This window comes from Pongo abelii, chromosome 5 (genome assembly GCF_028885655.2).
Source record: "Pongo abelii isolate AG06213 chromosome 5, NHGRI_mPonAbe1-v2.0_pri, whole genome shotgun sequence".
NCBI lineage: Eukaryota > Metazoa > Chordata > Mammalia > Primates > Hominidae > Pongo > Pongo abelii.
In genome coordinates this window covers 70,759,963-70,777,424 of record NC_071990.2, presented here as the reverse complement: position 1 = coordinate 70,777,424, position 17,462 = coordinate 70,759,963, and the positions used below count along the sequence as shown (strand labels likewise).

Here is a 17,462-nt window from a genome sequence, read left to right as displayed (position 1 = left end):
ATACATTTGCTTAACATAAATAGTATATTAGCTAACTGTTTTGCATTAACCACATATTAAACTTACATATCAAACAGATTGGGTATAATAGGGCAATGAGGATCTTAAAAAACATGCAATTACTGTAAAAAGTTCCAACTAGTCAAACTTTTTTTTTTTTTTTTTGAGACGGAGTCTTGCTCTGTCACTCAGGCTGGAGTGCAGTGGCACTATTATCTTGGCTCACTGCAACCTCCACTTCCTGGGTTCAAGTGATCCTCCTGCCTCAGCCTCCTGAGTAGCTGGAATTACAGGTACTCAACCACCACTCCTGGCTACTTTTTTTTTTTTTTTTGTATTTTTAGTGGAGACAGGGTTTTGCCATGTTGGCCAGGCTAGTCTCGAACTCCTGACCTCAGGTGATCTGCCTGCCTTGGCCTCCCAAAATGCTGGGATTATAGGCATGAGCCACCATGCCCGGCCCCAACTAGTTATACTCTTGATAGCGAGATTTTGGCTCTGAAAATGACACCTAAATAAATCAATCTTGCAAATAGCTATCACAAACTGTGTGAGCCCTCTTCAGTAGGAATTCTGATTGAAGGCAAGGTATAGGCTAAATGAAAGAAGTATAAGGAAAGAGTCTTGCTTAAAATGAGAACAAGATAATATAATAGGAATATGGATCTTATTCCAAGAATTAAAGGAAATGAAAGGAACAAATAATTCAAGATTCTAATAAATGATAGCAAGAGCATGAGTATATGTGGGTTAACTCATCTAAAAAGTCAGGTCTGTGTTCAAATGATCGACTATAAACATTATATCTGCTCTAAGTAACGTTTAAACATCCACCCCATGTTTGAACATGGCAGTGTATAACTCCAAAGGAGCTTCAGCAAAGCTAGGAAACGAGAGGAGACAGAGTCTCCCAAATGCACTTCATCAACTTAAGATATTTTAACCAAAATGAATTAGGTCTAAGATCTGTCTATATTTTAAAACAAAATTATTCTTACTATATAATATGCTTGCTATTGGCTGAGCTACAAGAGTAGAGAGAAATTTGTGTCTCCGGAAGTCATTATCCCTGCTTATAAAAAGCATAAAGCATTTTTATCTGCATTTTATATATTGGCACCCATGTAATACTGTTTGAATAAAAGGTTCCATGCTGTAAGAGTTTCACAGTGATGGCAAATAGAGTTTTTATTTCCAACTTTTTCATACTTAAACATCCCCTTAAAGATCACTCCTTGTCCTAAATGGACAGAGCAGCCGTGCAGACTCATGTGGACACACAGCAAAGATATCAGTAGGAGAGCATCTCAGTAGGAAACAGTAGGCTGTGATTTAGTTGTGCCTTTTCATAAAGGTGTGCTGTTACAGTAGAACACGGCAGGAGGAGAAAATGTAATGCTCCCTATGAACAGTATGTATGATCAATTATTTCCCATTATTGTTGAGAATTAGATAGCAGTTTTTGGGGTTATCATTTTCACTTTGACTAGGTCATACAATGTACACATTATTATCTGAACAACACTGGCAATGTAATCACCACACAGGTATTTATTTGCTTTTTATGTAAGACCTGATCATAAATGTGAAACTAGTGGAAAAAAGAATATATGTTAAAAATATTTTGAAGTATATAGTAGAAATACACCCACCAGCAGGAAACCTTCACATATTTATATTTGAAAATTGTGTTAAAGATATTCAATACAATCCTAGACCCTAGAGAGAACAGTGGCTTCAACGTGTGACATAATAACCAGAGTTGATCTATATTCAAATTTAAAATGTTTCCAGGATTTCTTTGATATAAGTGACTTTCATTTAACATATGTAAACAGCAGGAAAAAAATGTATATACTTAGGGTCATTTGAAAGCACCCTCCCAAATCCATTACTTGAACATTTCTGGAGTAAAATAATATTTATTGCCTGAGGTATATTTGATAGTTTAACTCAGGTCCCACTATTACAGAAAAGTTATAAAGTTGATCCTCAGCTATCTCAGTAAGTACTTAAGATTACAGGCTAAAAATATGAGGAAGAAAGAATAATAACTGAAGATACATGAACTTTTGATTAATAAGAGGATTAACAAGACTGTAACGCAATTCCAAATGAAGAATATATTGGCTAAAACTTACCTATTTCATTTAAATTCAGCTCTCAGATTTCCAATATAATGCAGAAATATATTATTCCACACTCATTTCAGTCCATGTGGTATTACAAATTAAGAAACTGTAATTTGTGTATTTGCATAAGGTAACATTTACCCTTCTCCTGTCAAATGTAACAATTTCCTTGTACAAATTTCTCAGTTCATTAGGTTAATAATTACCTGTTATTAATAGATAAAGCGACTGAATTGCACAAGTACAGGAGAACTTTCTACTCTTGAATTTCCTATTAAGGTCCCAAGCTCATTCATTATGAAGACTGCCATAAAGCCGTAGGGTTTTTTTTTTTTTTTTTATCATTACTTCATAACAAAACTCCTTGTAGGAATGCTAACAAGGTCAATAACAGCTTTCCCCATTTATAGAATTAAGCTTTTCACCTCTTCAGAGTGGACCTGTCTTTAAATTTGGAAGAGGCTGGTCTATCTGCAAAGAGACATGTATTTCCATAGACAATAAGTCTACAGGATGGGCCAGGCACAGTGGCTCACACCTGTAATCCCAGCACTTTGGGAGGCCGAGGTGGGCGGATCACCTAAGGTCAGGAGTTCAAGACCAGCCTGGCCAACATGGTGAAACCGTATCTCTACTAAAAATACAAAAATTAGCTGGGTGTGGTGGTGGGCACCTGTAATCCCAGCTACTTGGGAGGCTGAGGCAGGAGAATTGCTTGAACCCAGGAGGCGGAGGTGGCAGTGAGCCGAGATTATGGCCATTGCACTCCAGCCTGAGCAACAAGAGTGAAAATCCGACTCACACACACAAAAAATCTACAGGATGACAGCTTGATAAAACTGCAGCTCACGTAGGAAAACAAATAAAACACCAGCAGTGTCCTAATTGAATGCATCTACAGGTACTAGTCATTGAAGAAACCTGGTGCTTGGTGTAGTTTTTCAGGTGGTAGACTGTGTTTATTTCCAGTAGGAAGATTTCAGTTTTGACTCCAGAGATTTACTTCTAAAGTTGTAAATCTGTGCACCTGTATACATACTGGAAAAAGGCCAGTAAATGGATGCTATTGGCATTTTAGGAGGGATAGTTGTTTACGGTGGGCATGGTGGGGGTGGGGTTAGGGGTTGCCTCGTGCCTTACAAGTTGTTTAGCCTCCCTGGTTCCAGTCCACCAATTGATAGCAGTGCCCTTCAGTCATTTTGACACGCACTCACATGTCCTCCCATATCCAAATGCCCCTAATGCTACTAAATTTGAAAGGTCGAATCTATACATCACAAGTGCTTCCTATAAACAGTATGTATGATCAATTACTTTAAAAGTGCACAAGTAAGAACAACTACTCCCACTACTGTCCTTTTGGAACTGATGCAGGGTGCATGCGATGGATGTAGCAGTTTTTTCCTACTGATCCCACATGTGAGGTTCCTTCTGAAATGAGTAGGGCTTTAGGTGTGGTATCTATTCCTTGGGTGGAATAGGTGATGGAGAATCAGCTGTGTTTGAGAAAAAGTTTAAATGAAGTTTTTTCTCATAAAACTCACTCGAAAGAATAACGTCTGTTAGGAAAATTCGCCTCTCCTGTTTATATAGGGGAACTCAGCTGAATCATACTTCTTGGGGTTTCTTTTATTCTGATTGGCACATTTTAGCTCATACCCAGGAGAACCAGCCATGAGGCCCTGTGCTGCAAGCCCCAGGTGGGAATGGACACCAAATAAAGTTCTCTCAAGGCACAGCAGGAAGCCAATACTCAGAACCCCATGGGACGGCTAAAATCTAAAAGCTGTCTGGAAATGTTTTCAATTTAAAAAAGACATCGACAATCGTCCCTTTGGAAACATTAGAAAAACTGCAAATGAGGTGATGCAACTCAGAATCCAAAAGGTCTTTCTTTTCACTTTAAGAAGGTCAGGGTGCTGAAGGCGGATCCTCAAGCTTTCATGATCAGAATCTCGGTAGGAGCGGCTCTTCCTTTTTTCAACATGAATTGTGTACCTCTCACAGTCTGATGTCGATTTTCTCACTGCTTTCTATACGTCTCCTGCTTCTCAGAATAAGCACAGGAAACTTTATGAAACCCCTTTATACTTTTGTCCTTTCCTAAAGATAAGATAATAAAGGACTCATTCCATAGCGCATATTTCAAACCAACCACTTAATTTTAATTTTACATTTCAGATTAATTTAGTTAAGCTACATTTAAGATCATATATAGAGTCAAGTTGTCATAAGTGGAATAAAGTTTTTTGCCAATATAAGCGTTTGGTTTTAAAAACCTTAGAAAACATAAGAAAAATTATTTAAAGTTCAAAAGTTACCATCCACAAGCTCTATTAGCAGAAAGGTTCTAAAATTTCTTAAAAATGTATTTCAGAACCAAATGGATTTCTTTCCTGACAAACACTGAAAACAACACAAAACAAAATGTCTCTTCTAGATGTTTCAGAGGAGCCACCATCAGACAGGATGAATGGGTGGCAGAACACACTGTGTCACATTCAGAAGCCATCTTTTCTTCCCAACCTATGTTGCATTTCTGACTTCAACCCTTTCTTAAACTCAATCATGCTGTGTCATTAAGAGGACTAATTCAGACAATAACATCTGAGGTTTGCATGTTTACTGGTGATTTTAAATGCATTTTTTTCTTTCCTCTTTGAAAAAAAACACTTAAATTGAGCAGAGTAAAGCTTATAAGTTATGTGTATAACTTCATCTTCTGAGCACGTCACACCTATTTATCTACTAGAGAAAAATGCTTCAATTTCTTGTGCACTTCTCTAGAGGCACCAAAAATTAAACACCAGCCTCTAATTTTCTTTCTTTTCAGTGAGGTTTCTCTGTGCCTTTAGGCAGGATTATCAGTACAGCATGCCTACTGTACTGATATTCCTTAAAAACAAATATTTTTAAGAAACAAATATTCCTTAAAAATGAATTCTATGTTTTGCAATTTTTATTTATTTTTTTTGCTAAATTTTAGGCAAATTTAACAAATACTGAAAAGGAAGTATTATGTAAAGGTTAAGGAGACATCTACTAAGTTGTAGTCAAGATATATCTGTTGTCAGAAATCCAGTGGGGAGACAAAAGTTTTGACAATTTTGGTAAACCTTGGTTCACAGAAAAACTGGAAATCATGTGGGGATATCTTCCAAATTCAAGAATTGCATCCAGAAGCCCTATCAGGAGTAGAAGTAGTCTATAATATCTTTGAGGCACAACAGCAGATGAAATCCATAGAAATCCTTTGCAAAAGGAAGCGCAAGTGGAGTGGTGAACAGCAGGCTTGTTTCCAAAAGCTTCGCTGATACTGTGGGTTTAGAATTGCCTCTGACTGACAGCCTTCCAGATGGGCCTTTGCAGCACCTGTGAGGTGTCTGAAGCCAGGTGTTTGAGTGGAACAGGAGACTCCAGTTCCAGAGCTGTTTTCCTTGATCATCTCAATTATCCATTGTTCTTGTCCTCTCAAATCACCACTGTTTGAAGGATCTATCCAAAGTTTTCTTCCTATTGGTGTTAACGCTGCTTATTCTTCATGTGGCTTGAGGCATTACACATTTTTAGATGAGCTTTCGAGATGTGCAAGCCAGTCTCATATACTCTGACTTCAGAACAGACCCAACTAGTGAAAGATAATAATTAGCCCCCTCTACACAATAGTGTATACATAGAGGGCTACTCCTCATCCTATACTTTTCTCTTTTCTTCATCAATCTGCCAAACTTCACTATAATCTAAAGATAATGGTGGAATATATGTGTGGTTTAAAAGAAACTAGAGAGATTTTAACTGTTCCTGTTTTATATTGTGCTAATTAAACACAAAGACTTGGCAATCACGGTTATAGGTTATAAGGTTATATTAGGATATATATACTAACAGGCACTGCTATTGGGAACTGAACAGATGTCGCTCTTTCAGAAGAGGAAGGGCACATCAGTCACCTCGGGACACTTCAGAAAATAAGGCTCAATATTACAGAATAGCAGTAGGAAGGAAACTGGTGACAGAAAAACACTTTGCGTATATATTATTTTGGACTGCATTCTTATTTAATTTTAGTGTTAATTTCCTCTTTTCTTTCTTTATACAAGCTGCTTTTGATTATTTCAAGGAAGGAACCCGAGATCCTTCATGGTTAACAATAAGAAGCAGTTTTCCTGGTCTTATCTTTCATGATATATACTCACTGAATTTAATATTTCCCTTTCAGAATTGTTGACTCTTCTAAGACTGGGCCTATTTGGCCATTTTGCTGGATTGCTAATCATATTTCTAGAAAATGGCCTTGTCAGATTAATTTAGTTAAGCTATACTTAAGATTATGTCTCCTGTCAAGTTGTCATAAGTGGAACAAAATTTTTTGCCAATATAAGCTTGGTTTTAAGAACTTTAGAAGTCATGTGAAAAATTCTTTAACATTCAAATTACCATCCACAAGCTGTATTCAAAGCAGAAAGATTCTAAAATTTCTTAAAAATATATTTTAGAACCAAATAGCTATTTGTCTTTGAGTCTCCTAAAACTCTTTCTCCAGTTTATTTAAGATACTCAGATGATGGAGGCTTGCTTAACTTACACCAAAAGGGGAGGCCTAAAAAATTCTAAGATTCCTAGATAATAATGATATATAAGCACACATTATTGCTGCTATTGTTATAATAAATATTATTTTTACAATACATTTAGAATACCAGGTAGCTCTCATTTGGTTTTAAATTTGAAGTAGTAATAGTTAAACATCTACTTCTAGAATGTCAAATATTATAAAGAGATTACATATGAAACCATTTTATATATTACATATATGTATATATGTAATATATAAATAAAGTACATACATACATACTTTTTTCCTTAACTGTGACTAACATGTTATAAATACAGAGAGTTAAAAATCAATAAGCCAATATTACACTTGAAGACTTACCTTGGGGTCCAGGGTCTCCTGGTGGCCCAGGCAACCCAGCCTTCCCTGGTGGCCCAGGCCTCCCATAAGCTTGGGCAGCCAACATTGCTGCTGGCAGCTTGAGCTGGGATAGGAATACAGCCATCCTCTCTTCATGTATAGAAGAAAAAATCATATATCATGGAACAGAAATATTTTATGTCAAAAAAATTCAAAATACATGAAATCAAACAAACAAAAAGATTTAGTTTTTAATTTAAGCACATCTAATTTACCAACTGGTCTGACTGCTGAGTTTTTTGATTAGACAAATAAAATCGATTGCACAAAGTTGTTTGTGTATAGATGCAGACCAGCTGTGTCACTCAGAAAGTCTGAGAATTTTCAGTGCTTCTGAGATGTAACAATCTAGTGGACAGAACACTAGCATGGAATCTAACCTCTGGTAATGGCACGTGGAGAGAGTTTAGGTTCACATTAAAAAATGATTTCATAATAACTTTCAGGCACTTTCCAGCAATGTTGTGAACGCATGTGTGGTGATTTAAAATATATTCATGAATTCTTTGACACTGTCTTCCAAAGTTGGAGTTTAATTCTCCTAGTTTTGAATGGGGGCTAGACTTTTCATTTCTAGTAAAAAGAAAAACGCTGAATTAACAGTGGGCAACTAGAGAGATGAGGTCATAAAAGACATCGTGGCTTCCTAGTTGCTTTCTCTCTTAGATCACTCATTGGAGGAAGGCAGTTAACATGGAGTGAGAGCACCCAAGAAGTCCTGTGGAGAGGACCATGTGGGGAAGAACTGATGCTACCTGCCAGTGGCCACGCACACGAACTTGGAAGCACATCATCCAGCCCTAGTCAAGTCTTCAAATGACTGCAGCTCTGAATGACATCCTGACTGCAACTTCATGAGAGATCCTGAGCCAGATCCATACAATTAAGCAACACTTCAAATCCCTGACTCATAAAAAATGTGAGATAATAAACGTTTATAATGTGAAATGTAAGATAAATGTTTGAGGCCACTAAAGTTTGGAGGTATTTTCTTATGCAGCAACAGATAACTAAAAAAAGCATATCGAATATTTTACTACTATATGAAATTAATTCTGGTAAAATCATTAACTCATTCCAGGGCCATTATAAATACAATCTATCACTGGAGTCTTTCTTAAAATTGCTTGGTTTGTTTATATTTAGTATATCTCACATTTAAAAAATCTAATAAATGGACAACTAGATTTCAAACAGAAAACCTGAGGAGGCTCTATCCTTGCCATGACAAGAAGTTAGCCGCATTGTTTTTTCTTTTTCTTTTTGCATAACTTCTTCAAAAATCTCTTAGTAATTTAAATGGTTTTATTTTAAAATAATTTACACACAATTTTTCAAAGACACTTGTGTGTAGTAAGAAATGAATATTCAATTTAAAAACTTCAGTCTGGGTTTGGTGCAGACAAATCTTCCAGAAAAGTTTTTTTTTTACTGAGGAAATTAGTATTTATTTCGTAAGTAAAGACCAAATGACAGACAACAATGCAGTAGCAACTATAGCCGTCGGTTAGAAAACATAAAGCCCAAATCATATAGATCTTGTAAAAAGTTACTTCCATGTTCTCCAGTCTTTTCACTCAGTTTAGTTGATTTAGTTGAACTGCAAAGGCATACTTAAACAGATATGTATCTTTTATTTTACGTAAATTTTTAAATAAAGAGTAAATTACTTCTGAGGAAAATCTGTTTTCCCATGAGTTTTCAATTAAAACAATCATTTAAAAACAATGTAGGCCCATACTGGTTAAGAAAGAAAAACAATTATTTTTTCATATAGAATTATTAAGGGAAAAGCCCCAATAGATATAGAGCATTAGCTGTCATTATCCAAAAAGTAATCACCTACATTCACATTCTCATGTCACAAAGCATGCAGAATGGAAATATACCACAACCCACACAGGACTAGAATCTCTGACTGCAGACTGAAGGATGAATGGGAGGCCAACAGGGATCTAATGGATGCTGGTCCCAAGGAGTGATATGAAATCACCTGCCCTCCAGTATCACTACCTCACTATCTACCTGGGATGTTTGGTTGATATTACTATATCTTATTCTAGTAACTAATAGATAAAACAAATAGGTAATTAATATATAGTTTTAGTTTTACAAATCATCATATTGAATGTATGTATAATATCTTTATTACATCAAATTATGAACTTGGGGCATTACAATAAATATGAAATTCAATAATCACAGTTTGAAACTTTGCATAATATTTGCTGTTCTGCACTTCAAAGAAGAGATGTATTTCAGTACAATTTTTCTTTCTTTTTTTTTTTGAGATGGAGTCTCGCTCTGTCACTCAGGCTGGAGTGTAGTGGCGCAATCTCAGCTCACTGCAACCTCCGTCTCCCGGGTTCACACCATTCTCCTGCCTCAGCCTCCCGAGTAGCTGGGACTACAGGCACCCACCACCACGCCTGGCTAATTTTTTTTTGTATTTTTAGTAGAGACAGGGTTTCACCGTGTCAGTCAGAATGGTCTCGATCTCCTGACCTCGTGATCTGCCTGCCTCAGCCTCCCAAAGTGCTGGGATTACAGGCGTGAGCCACTGCACCTGGTCACAATTTTTCTTAATTTGAAACATGTCTCTTTAAATACCTTCAATGTCGAAACACAAATATTCACAGTACTAATTTTTCCTCTTTAATATATGAATTGAGTTTAGAAGTACTTTGGTGGTTTTTAATATTTTTAGCAAAACAGAAAATTATTTTCACTACTTCTAGCTGTAAATTATCTGGCTTTGCGATACATTCAGAAACAGTCATTTAGCATAAGGGTAATTACTTCTTCTGAACCCTACCCTAATGCTCCATAATTTACAATAATATGTTTCAGAGCATCCAGATGAATTGTAAAGGCCTTTATTCTTAATTGCTTTTCCTCTGTTTTCAGGGATCTTCAGTCAATTAAAATGTTTTTGGCTATGCTTTCTAACGAGGCAGGAAATTGAAGAGTTCCGATATAAGCATACATAAACCAAACACACATTTTCCATCTGCCAAGGCAAAGCCACAGCAGTGACTCTAACAAATGAGACCAAGGCTTGGCTTCCTTGGAGAATGGGCTCCTTAATATAATACAGACATTAATATTAATGTGATGATTAACTATGTATTTTAGAGAAGGAAGGAACACACACATGTCATCTGGCCCATGTCTATCTTCTATTTCACAGATAAAATTTGTAAATATTTCAAAGACAGAAATTAATCTTCTCCTCCTAATGCCCATGGAAATGTCTAATTATCCATTTTCTTGGTATAACTTCAATTTATTTTATTTTGCTACCCCATTATGGAAACAGAGAGCAGTTAATGAGTATTTCCCTTGGGAAATCAGTCATATTTGTTACATATTAGCATTCAGGTTAAATAACTTTTACTCATAGGCTTCACAATCTATTTCGTAAATCTCTTTTTGGTTCCATTATTTCAGGGCTTTTCCATAAATGTCTCCTAAATGTGGAAACCAAAATTAAATATAGTTCTCTCCTAAAGGGCAAAAATATCAGAAGAGTAATTTCCTGTGATATTTTAATAATTATATTCTAGTTTCATTTTTAACTGTTAATTCAATAGCATCATTTGGTGGATTCATATTTATTTTGTGGTTCATTATGACCCAAAGGTGGTTACTACTTCATTTGTCTCTGTCTCAATCATTTGCCACCTTTATGAGTATGTTGCTTTGAACTATCATGGGTAAAGATGGTGGATTAAACACATGGATCTGCTTTAACTACCTCCTGAATCCTAGCAAAACAATCCTCTTAAAGGCATAAACAGACAAGAATGGGGGAGCATATGAAAGGAGACAATAGCAGCACAATTTTGGAAGTTGAGAACCAGATGGTTGAGTGATACATTACTTAGCAAACTCAAGAAAACTAAACTCTTAGACTAGAAGTAGAGGAATAACTTGATCTAAACTACAAAATCCTCAGAAGGCTCAGAATTGGCAGTACAAGTTACCTCTGGAAGTGGGGGTGAAAGAGGGGAACTAAAATAAGGAGCACTGATTGAAAGCCTGTTTTAGTAGTTGTTGAAATTCCTTTCTCTATACAGCTAGGCGGGTGCCTCTCCCCATCCCTAGCAAAAGACTGAGGGTTTATTATTATCTGAAAAGGATAAGTAGTCTGCCTCTACATGGAGGAGCCCAGACTCCACTGAGACTCAGGCTTCCAAACTGAAAATCTGAAGTAGCTGAGCTCACAGCCAGGCAGGAAATGGAATGTCTCCACTGGAGAATCTGACCAGACTGAGAGTAAAGACTTAAAGACACTGAAATTAAGGGTCCCTCACTTAAAAAGCCCAACTGGACTGCCCTAAGTGAAACTCGAAGTTGGCAAGCCCCACTGTTTGCTCACAACTTTCAATCGGTTTTTAAAACCCTGCTCTTATGTATGCAGACGGCAAAAGATTACTGGACACTGAGGAAATCCTGTAAACTGAAGAACAGAGTTGCAACCAAAAAAACAGAAAGAAGCAAATTGGAAGAAACAGAGACTATGTGGTGGAAAATATATTTTTTAACTCTTTATATATATATATCATCAATGATATATATTTATCAGATGATGTGTATATAACAAGTACATATATACATATATAAAAATTAATATCTTAGTTGTAGAGAGGTAAGAAAAGATGTTACAACCTTGGAATAAGAAAACAGGATCATACATATTTACACACATTCATATATATATGCACATATATATGAAATATATGTATGAAAAATCGAGAAAACATAGGTAAGGGGATTTTCTGAACACTGGAAATCTGGAGGCAGAAACATTGTTCAGGAATACTTAGCCCAAATCTTTCTTTTCTCCCACAGCTGGAGGTGTGGGCTTGTTGGTCCCACGTTTGACTTAAGAACTTAGATAGCCAGATGTTAGTACACATTTCTGCATAGGTTGGTAAATTCTTCCTGCATGTTGATGTAAATTCCCAAGCATAACAGGACAGTGTAATAGCAAGAATTAAACTTCTCAGATCTGGCAAGACTCTCATTTGTGTGGGCAGCATCACTGGCAGCTGGAAAGCCCTTCTAAAGCCAAATGATAAGCTGAGACACATGGATGGCATCTGTCCTTGTCCTGTGTGGTCACTTTACTAGCAAAAGGACTTGACTTGTTGGACAATCAAATTGGAATTTAATTGAACTTCGGAGAGGATATATATTTGTGCATAGTGATCAATCTGGAACCTAGACTTGGGATTGGTGAAAAGACACCTCTTTCCACCACAGTTAGGTTTGGGAAGGGGCACCAGGATGTTGAAGGGAGGTTAGGTGGCCTGGAAAATAGCTCAAGGTTTGATATTTGTAGGGTGTTGTATCACCAGGTAGGTCACCTGGGAAGCCCCAAAGGAGGTTAAAAAGCCACAAGAGGAGAGCCCAAAGCTTGGGTCATCCTGGTCTAGGGTTTCACTAGAGGGTGTAATCTGGACACTTGGGATGATAAAATTGGAGAGCAGGATCTTCCAAGGACTCCTTCGAGCCCCTGCTGACAGTCTGCGACTTGCCGCTTGGAGAGAATGGCTCTCGAGGCTGCAGATGTGCAGGGGTGCATGCAGCAGAGATAGCATTAGCTGTTATTGACACTGTCTCTTGTGAAACCACTGAGAAAAAGGGAAGGAGACGGGTCCCACTTAACTGTAGCAGTTAGCTGTGTGTACTACTTAACTGTAATTGTTTTAACATGTGAAAATTAATCTTTGCTTTTAGAGAAAAAGCTTTCTGAAAATGGTAATTGTGACCTTGGAGTTCTATGATTTGTGAAAATGGAGTTTTCTTTTTTCTTTTTTGTAAATGGTGTTCAGAAGCCATGGAAAAGGTGATTTCTAAGTGGAAAATTAAATGGAGTGAATTGAAATGATCTTGGGACAAATTAACTTAAATGCTAAATAACTAAATTCTGGGTTTCAGGCACAGTTCTGTTTGAGAGAAGACAGTTTTGCTGGACTAGTGTCAAGAGAGATAAAAGGAAAGGGCTATCACACATGGAGTCTTAGAGTTTAGAAGTCTCAGAAAATAGTTTCCTTATGGGTCACTTTAAAATATTGTCTTGAGGCTAAGACACCTGTGGTTTCTGAGGGAGTACTGGCTCTGGTGGGGGTCCAGCCACTCACCTGGACCTGGCCAAGCTGGAAGAGACAGAGATGCAGTAGGAGAGATGGGTGTGAAGCCAGAGACCTGGGGAGGACTCTGCACCTGTCAGCTTCCAGGCAGGTGGGCTGTGACAGAGGAAGGAGGGGCAGGAATTCAGAGAGGAAGGATCCAGACTCAGAGGAGGAGCTTCTCAGAAAGCAGAAGTGTGGTGAGCCTGCCCCAACACAGATGGAGAGTGGCCCAACTCCCCTGAAGACTGATAGCCCTCAATGAGAGCAGTCACAGAATGGCCTGGGAGTGGGCAGCACGGAGCCTTCCCCAGGAGGGAGTAGAAGTGTCTCGTCTGCTGAATGCACAGGGCAGGCTGCCAGGGGCCACACCTTCATCCAGTGTCTGATGGACTTGTAAAATGAACACCTTCTATATCTCAACATGTCACTTCTTTTTTTCTGAAAATGCTTGGTTATATTTTCTGACATTCTTAATCAGCTTCCAAAAAGGTGGGTTAATTACTGACTACTAAATATATGATTTTATCTAAAGCCTATTAAGAGACTGAAGTTCAGTATTAAAGCTCTCTCAGATAAAAGATAAATAAAGACACTAGAGCCCAAAGGGATTAAGAGTTAAAGGAAAACTTCAGATTGCAATTCAAAAATATGTATATGCTGGCATTTCTCTTTTCATGGTTGAGGTCAACTAAACGCATGGATACTATCTGAGATCCTAGATGTCCTGTCCCCAGGACTAGCATGTCCGGGCTACCTATGTAGTCACATAGGGCCCCATGTTTAGTTTATGGCTTTACTATTGCTGACTTAAAATTAATCATTTTTTAACAAGTGCGCCAGCATTTTCACGGTGCACTGAACACTGCAAATTATGTAGCCACGGGTATATTCTTCAGTGTTCCCCTGAAGAGCTTGAGATGTCTTTTTTCAAACAGTTGCCTTTTTTTCAAACTTACTGAGGGGGAAATGAGTGTTTGGATTGCAAAGTTTAGAGTCTAGTCCATAATGTTTGATTCAAGGGTCAAAAAAAGAAAGAAAGAAAGAGAGAGAGAGAGAAAGAAAGAGAGAGAGAAAGAAGGAAAGGAAGAAAGAAAGGAAGAGAAAGAAAGAAAGAAAGAAGGAAAGAAAGGACCTCAAAATTTAAGGGCAACATTAAAATGATTGGTAGCTCAACAAAAGAGTGGACAAATGTATTAGTGAACTGTCACATCAGAGCAAGACAAAGATACTTAGTGAAGACCAAGGTAAATGAAAATCAACAGCATAAATTCATGACCTTCAAAAAAACATTTTTTGCCAACATGGTGAAACCCCATCTCTACTAAAAATACAAAAATTAGCTGGGTTTGGTGGTGGGTGCCTGTAATCCCAGCTACTCTGGAGGCTGAGGCAGGAGAATTGCTTGAACCCAGGAGGCAGAGGTTGCAGTGGGCCAAGATCGCATCACTGCACTCCAGCCTGGGTGACAGAATGAGACTCCATCTCAAAAACCAACCAACCAAACAAACAACAACAACAAAAAACCCCATTTTTTTCTATTTTGTCATTAAAGTAGCTACAAGTCCCAGTGTTACTCTACTGTATTTCTAGTTCTGATATAAAACAAGATAACGTGCATCCAAGCACCAAGATTTCAGTCTCTACTGCTAATTATTATTTAAAATAATCAAGACTCCTTGGAGAAGAGCTGAGGGCATGTTTGAAGCAATGGACTCAAGATCGACTTGGGGCATCTTATAATCTTATTCCTTAAAAAATTCAACAATCTATTTTTGGCTTCTGGATGCTAAGCAAAGGAAGTAGGAACCATGAGAGCCAACAAGGATTTATTTGTTAAATCTTACAGTTCAGAAGAGTAATCTTGATTTTAGCAAACCATTTGTCAAAATCATGTGATACTGTCAATTCCTTGCAAATAGACAAAGAAATGTAGGGTGAGTTTTAGGACAATGAAATGGATTCAGAGCTCACTAAACAATAGATTAGATGATTTACAAGTGGACAGAAAGAATCCCACGGCATTTAGAAAGACCTAATCCTTGACTCTTGGCTTTTTTAGTCAACATTTCTCTCAACAACTAGAATGATGACATGCTTATGAAATTTAGCATGACACAAAGTTATAGGGTCAGCCAACCTGCTCTACAAGAGACAACATTTCAAAAGACATCTTCAGGTTGGAACAAGATATGAACACAAATGATTTGAAATTAATAAGAGGAAACATAAGATCACACACTTAGATTTAAAAAATAAACACACAGTCCATAATGAGAAACACCTCATTTAAAAATATTTTTATAAGGAAGATCCAGGGCTGTTAGTTAACTAAAAACTCGTAATGAATCAACAGAATAATATGGATGCCTTTTTCAAAAAAGCAATACATCTTAGGATGAATTATTGAAGTATCTAGAGCAGGGGTCAGAACTTTCTCTGCAAGGGCCAGATGGTAAATATTTAAGCCTTTATGTACCATATTGTCACAATTGCTCAGTCCTGTTGCTGTAGTGGGATAACAGCCAGAGAAAAGAGTTAAAGGAATGTGCATACTTTATTTATGGAAACAAATTCAAATTTCAGATAATTTTCACATATCATGAAATATCTTTTGATTTTTAAAAAGCATTTTAAAATATAACTCATTCCCACTGCTCCCCACCAAAAAGCAAAAACCATTCTCAGTTTGTAGGCTGTACAAAGCAGGTGGCAATGGCTTTGGCTAGGGGGTACAATTTGCTGACTTTGGTCTAAATAAAAAGACACTACTCTGCATTGGTCAAAATATTCCTTGGTAAATGAGAGTCATTTATAAATTAAACATTTCCCAGGAGTGATAATAATGGAGGAGCTAGACACATTTACTCCATAAAAGAGAAAACTAAGGAGGAGTATGAGGGATATTGAAAAATACTCAAAGGGCTGTCATGTGAGTACAAGCAGGTACTTTACCTGTGTTGTTTTACAGACCAGGTATAATGAAAGGAAGTTCCAGGGAGGCAAAAGTTAACTTTGTGTAAAGAAGAATTTTCATCAAAGAGCTGTCCCATCATAAAATGGGCTGCCCCTTAAGCTTTTTGTGGCATGGCCATCTTTCAAGAATGTTGCTGGAGGGATTCCCCATAGTAGGTGGGAGGTGGGAATCAGTGAAAAATTCAAAAATGTTATTAAGAAAATCTAACCTTCAAAAATCCTTAGGACCTCTTGATTAATATATTTCTTTATTTCTTCAAATGAAACTGCATCAGCCTGAAGAAGGAAAAAAAAGGTTGTTAAAATAGAGCATAGCACAAATGAATAAAGAATAGAAATATTGGGTTGGCTTGCCTATTTGAAACTTCTGTAGAGATCCATTTATCAAGAAAAACGCTTTTGGTAATTGATTATATTGGGCAATAAATATCTGTTGCTTTGACCAAATTCTGAGAAGAAGTTGAAGTGCGTAATTGCTCTAAAAGCTATGGGCTGGGATCACAACCAGTGGTATCAACAGGTTTCCTATTAAATGGAGACACATGGCTTTACACAGTTAGAGAAGACATTCCTATGACTTCATTGTATAAGGTTAAATAATCTAAAAAGTGTAATCATGATGTTAGTAGCCTAACCACAATTTAACTTTTAACCAATCCCTGGATGGCAAAGTCAATATCTAATTGATATAATGTATTTTCAAAGGAAGACAACCTGGAACAGAACTCCAAGTATGCTGGATTATTTTCAAAAATGTTGTGTTCATGGGATAAAAGCAAGTTTTACCCACTTCATCATAAAGTTTATTCTGTAATTTACACATTGCAAGTATATAGGTATTAAGTAATTTTCTTTTCTTAATTGGGATCTGGTAAAAGGAAGCAGGCAAATAATGTCAGCTGAATTTTCCACCTGTTGACAAGTAAATACACATGCATTTGACAAAGAATTTGACATTTATAACAGTAATGTTTTATTATAGTACCTTGATATTTTTATAAGAGCTATTATTTTTTTCTTGATGGTTAGAATTTCAAATTATTTTATTACTCTTTATAGTTGGTGATTATTATCCAGGGGTATATGTGTGGCATTAAAGACAATATGGTGAAAATTGGAGGTTGTGACAAAGGCAATAAGCCCCATTGCCAACTATCCACTTTGAGATACATACATGAACAAAGACCATAACAGAAGATAGTCAGATGAGAGAGCTGGAAGCTCTACAGAAAATCACCATGC

At 37.0% G+C, this 17,462-nt stretch overlaps 1 protein-coding gene across 1 annotated transcript in view; it reads right to left on the bottom strand.

Moving 5' to 3' along the window:
* The window catches only part of COL19A1 (collagen type XIX alpha 1 chain), a 339,117-nt gene that overhangs the window by 3,657 nt on the left and 317,998 nt on the right, over nt 1-17,462 (bottom strand). The window contains exons 47-48 of the mRNA XM_054557680.2: nt 16,430-16,496; nt 7,069-7,197 (exon numbers count right to left, since the gene is read on the bottom strand). Coding sequence (XP_054413655.2) covers nt 7,069-7,197; nt 16,430-16,496 — 196 coding nt within the window. The remainder of the gene's footprint in view (nt 1-7,068; nt 7,198-16,429; nt 16,497-17,462) is intronic.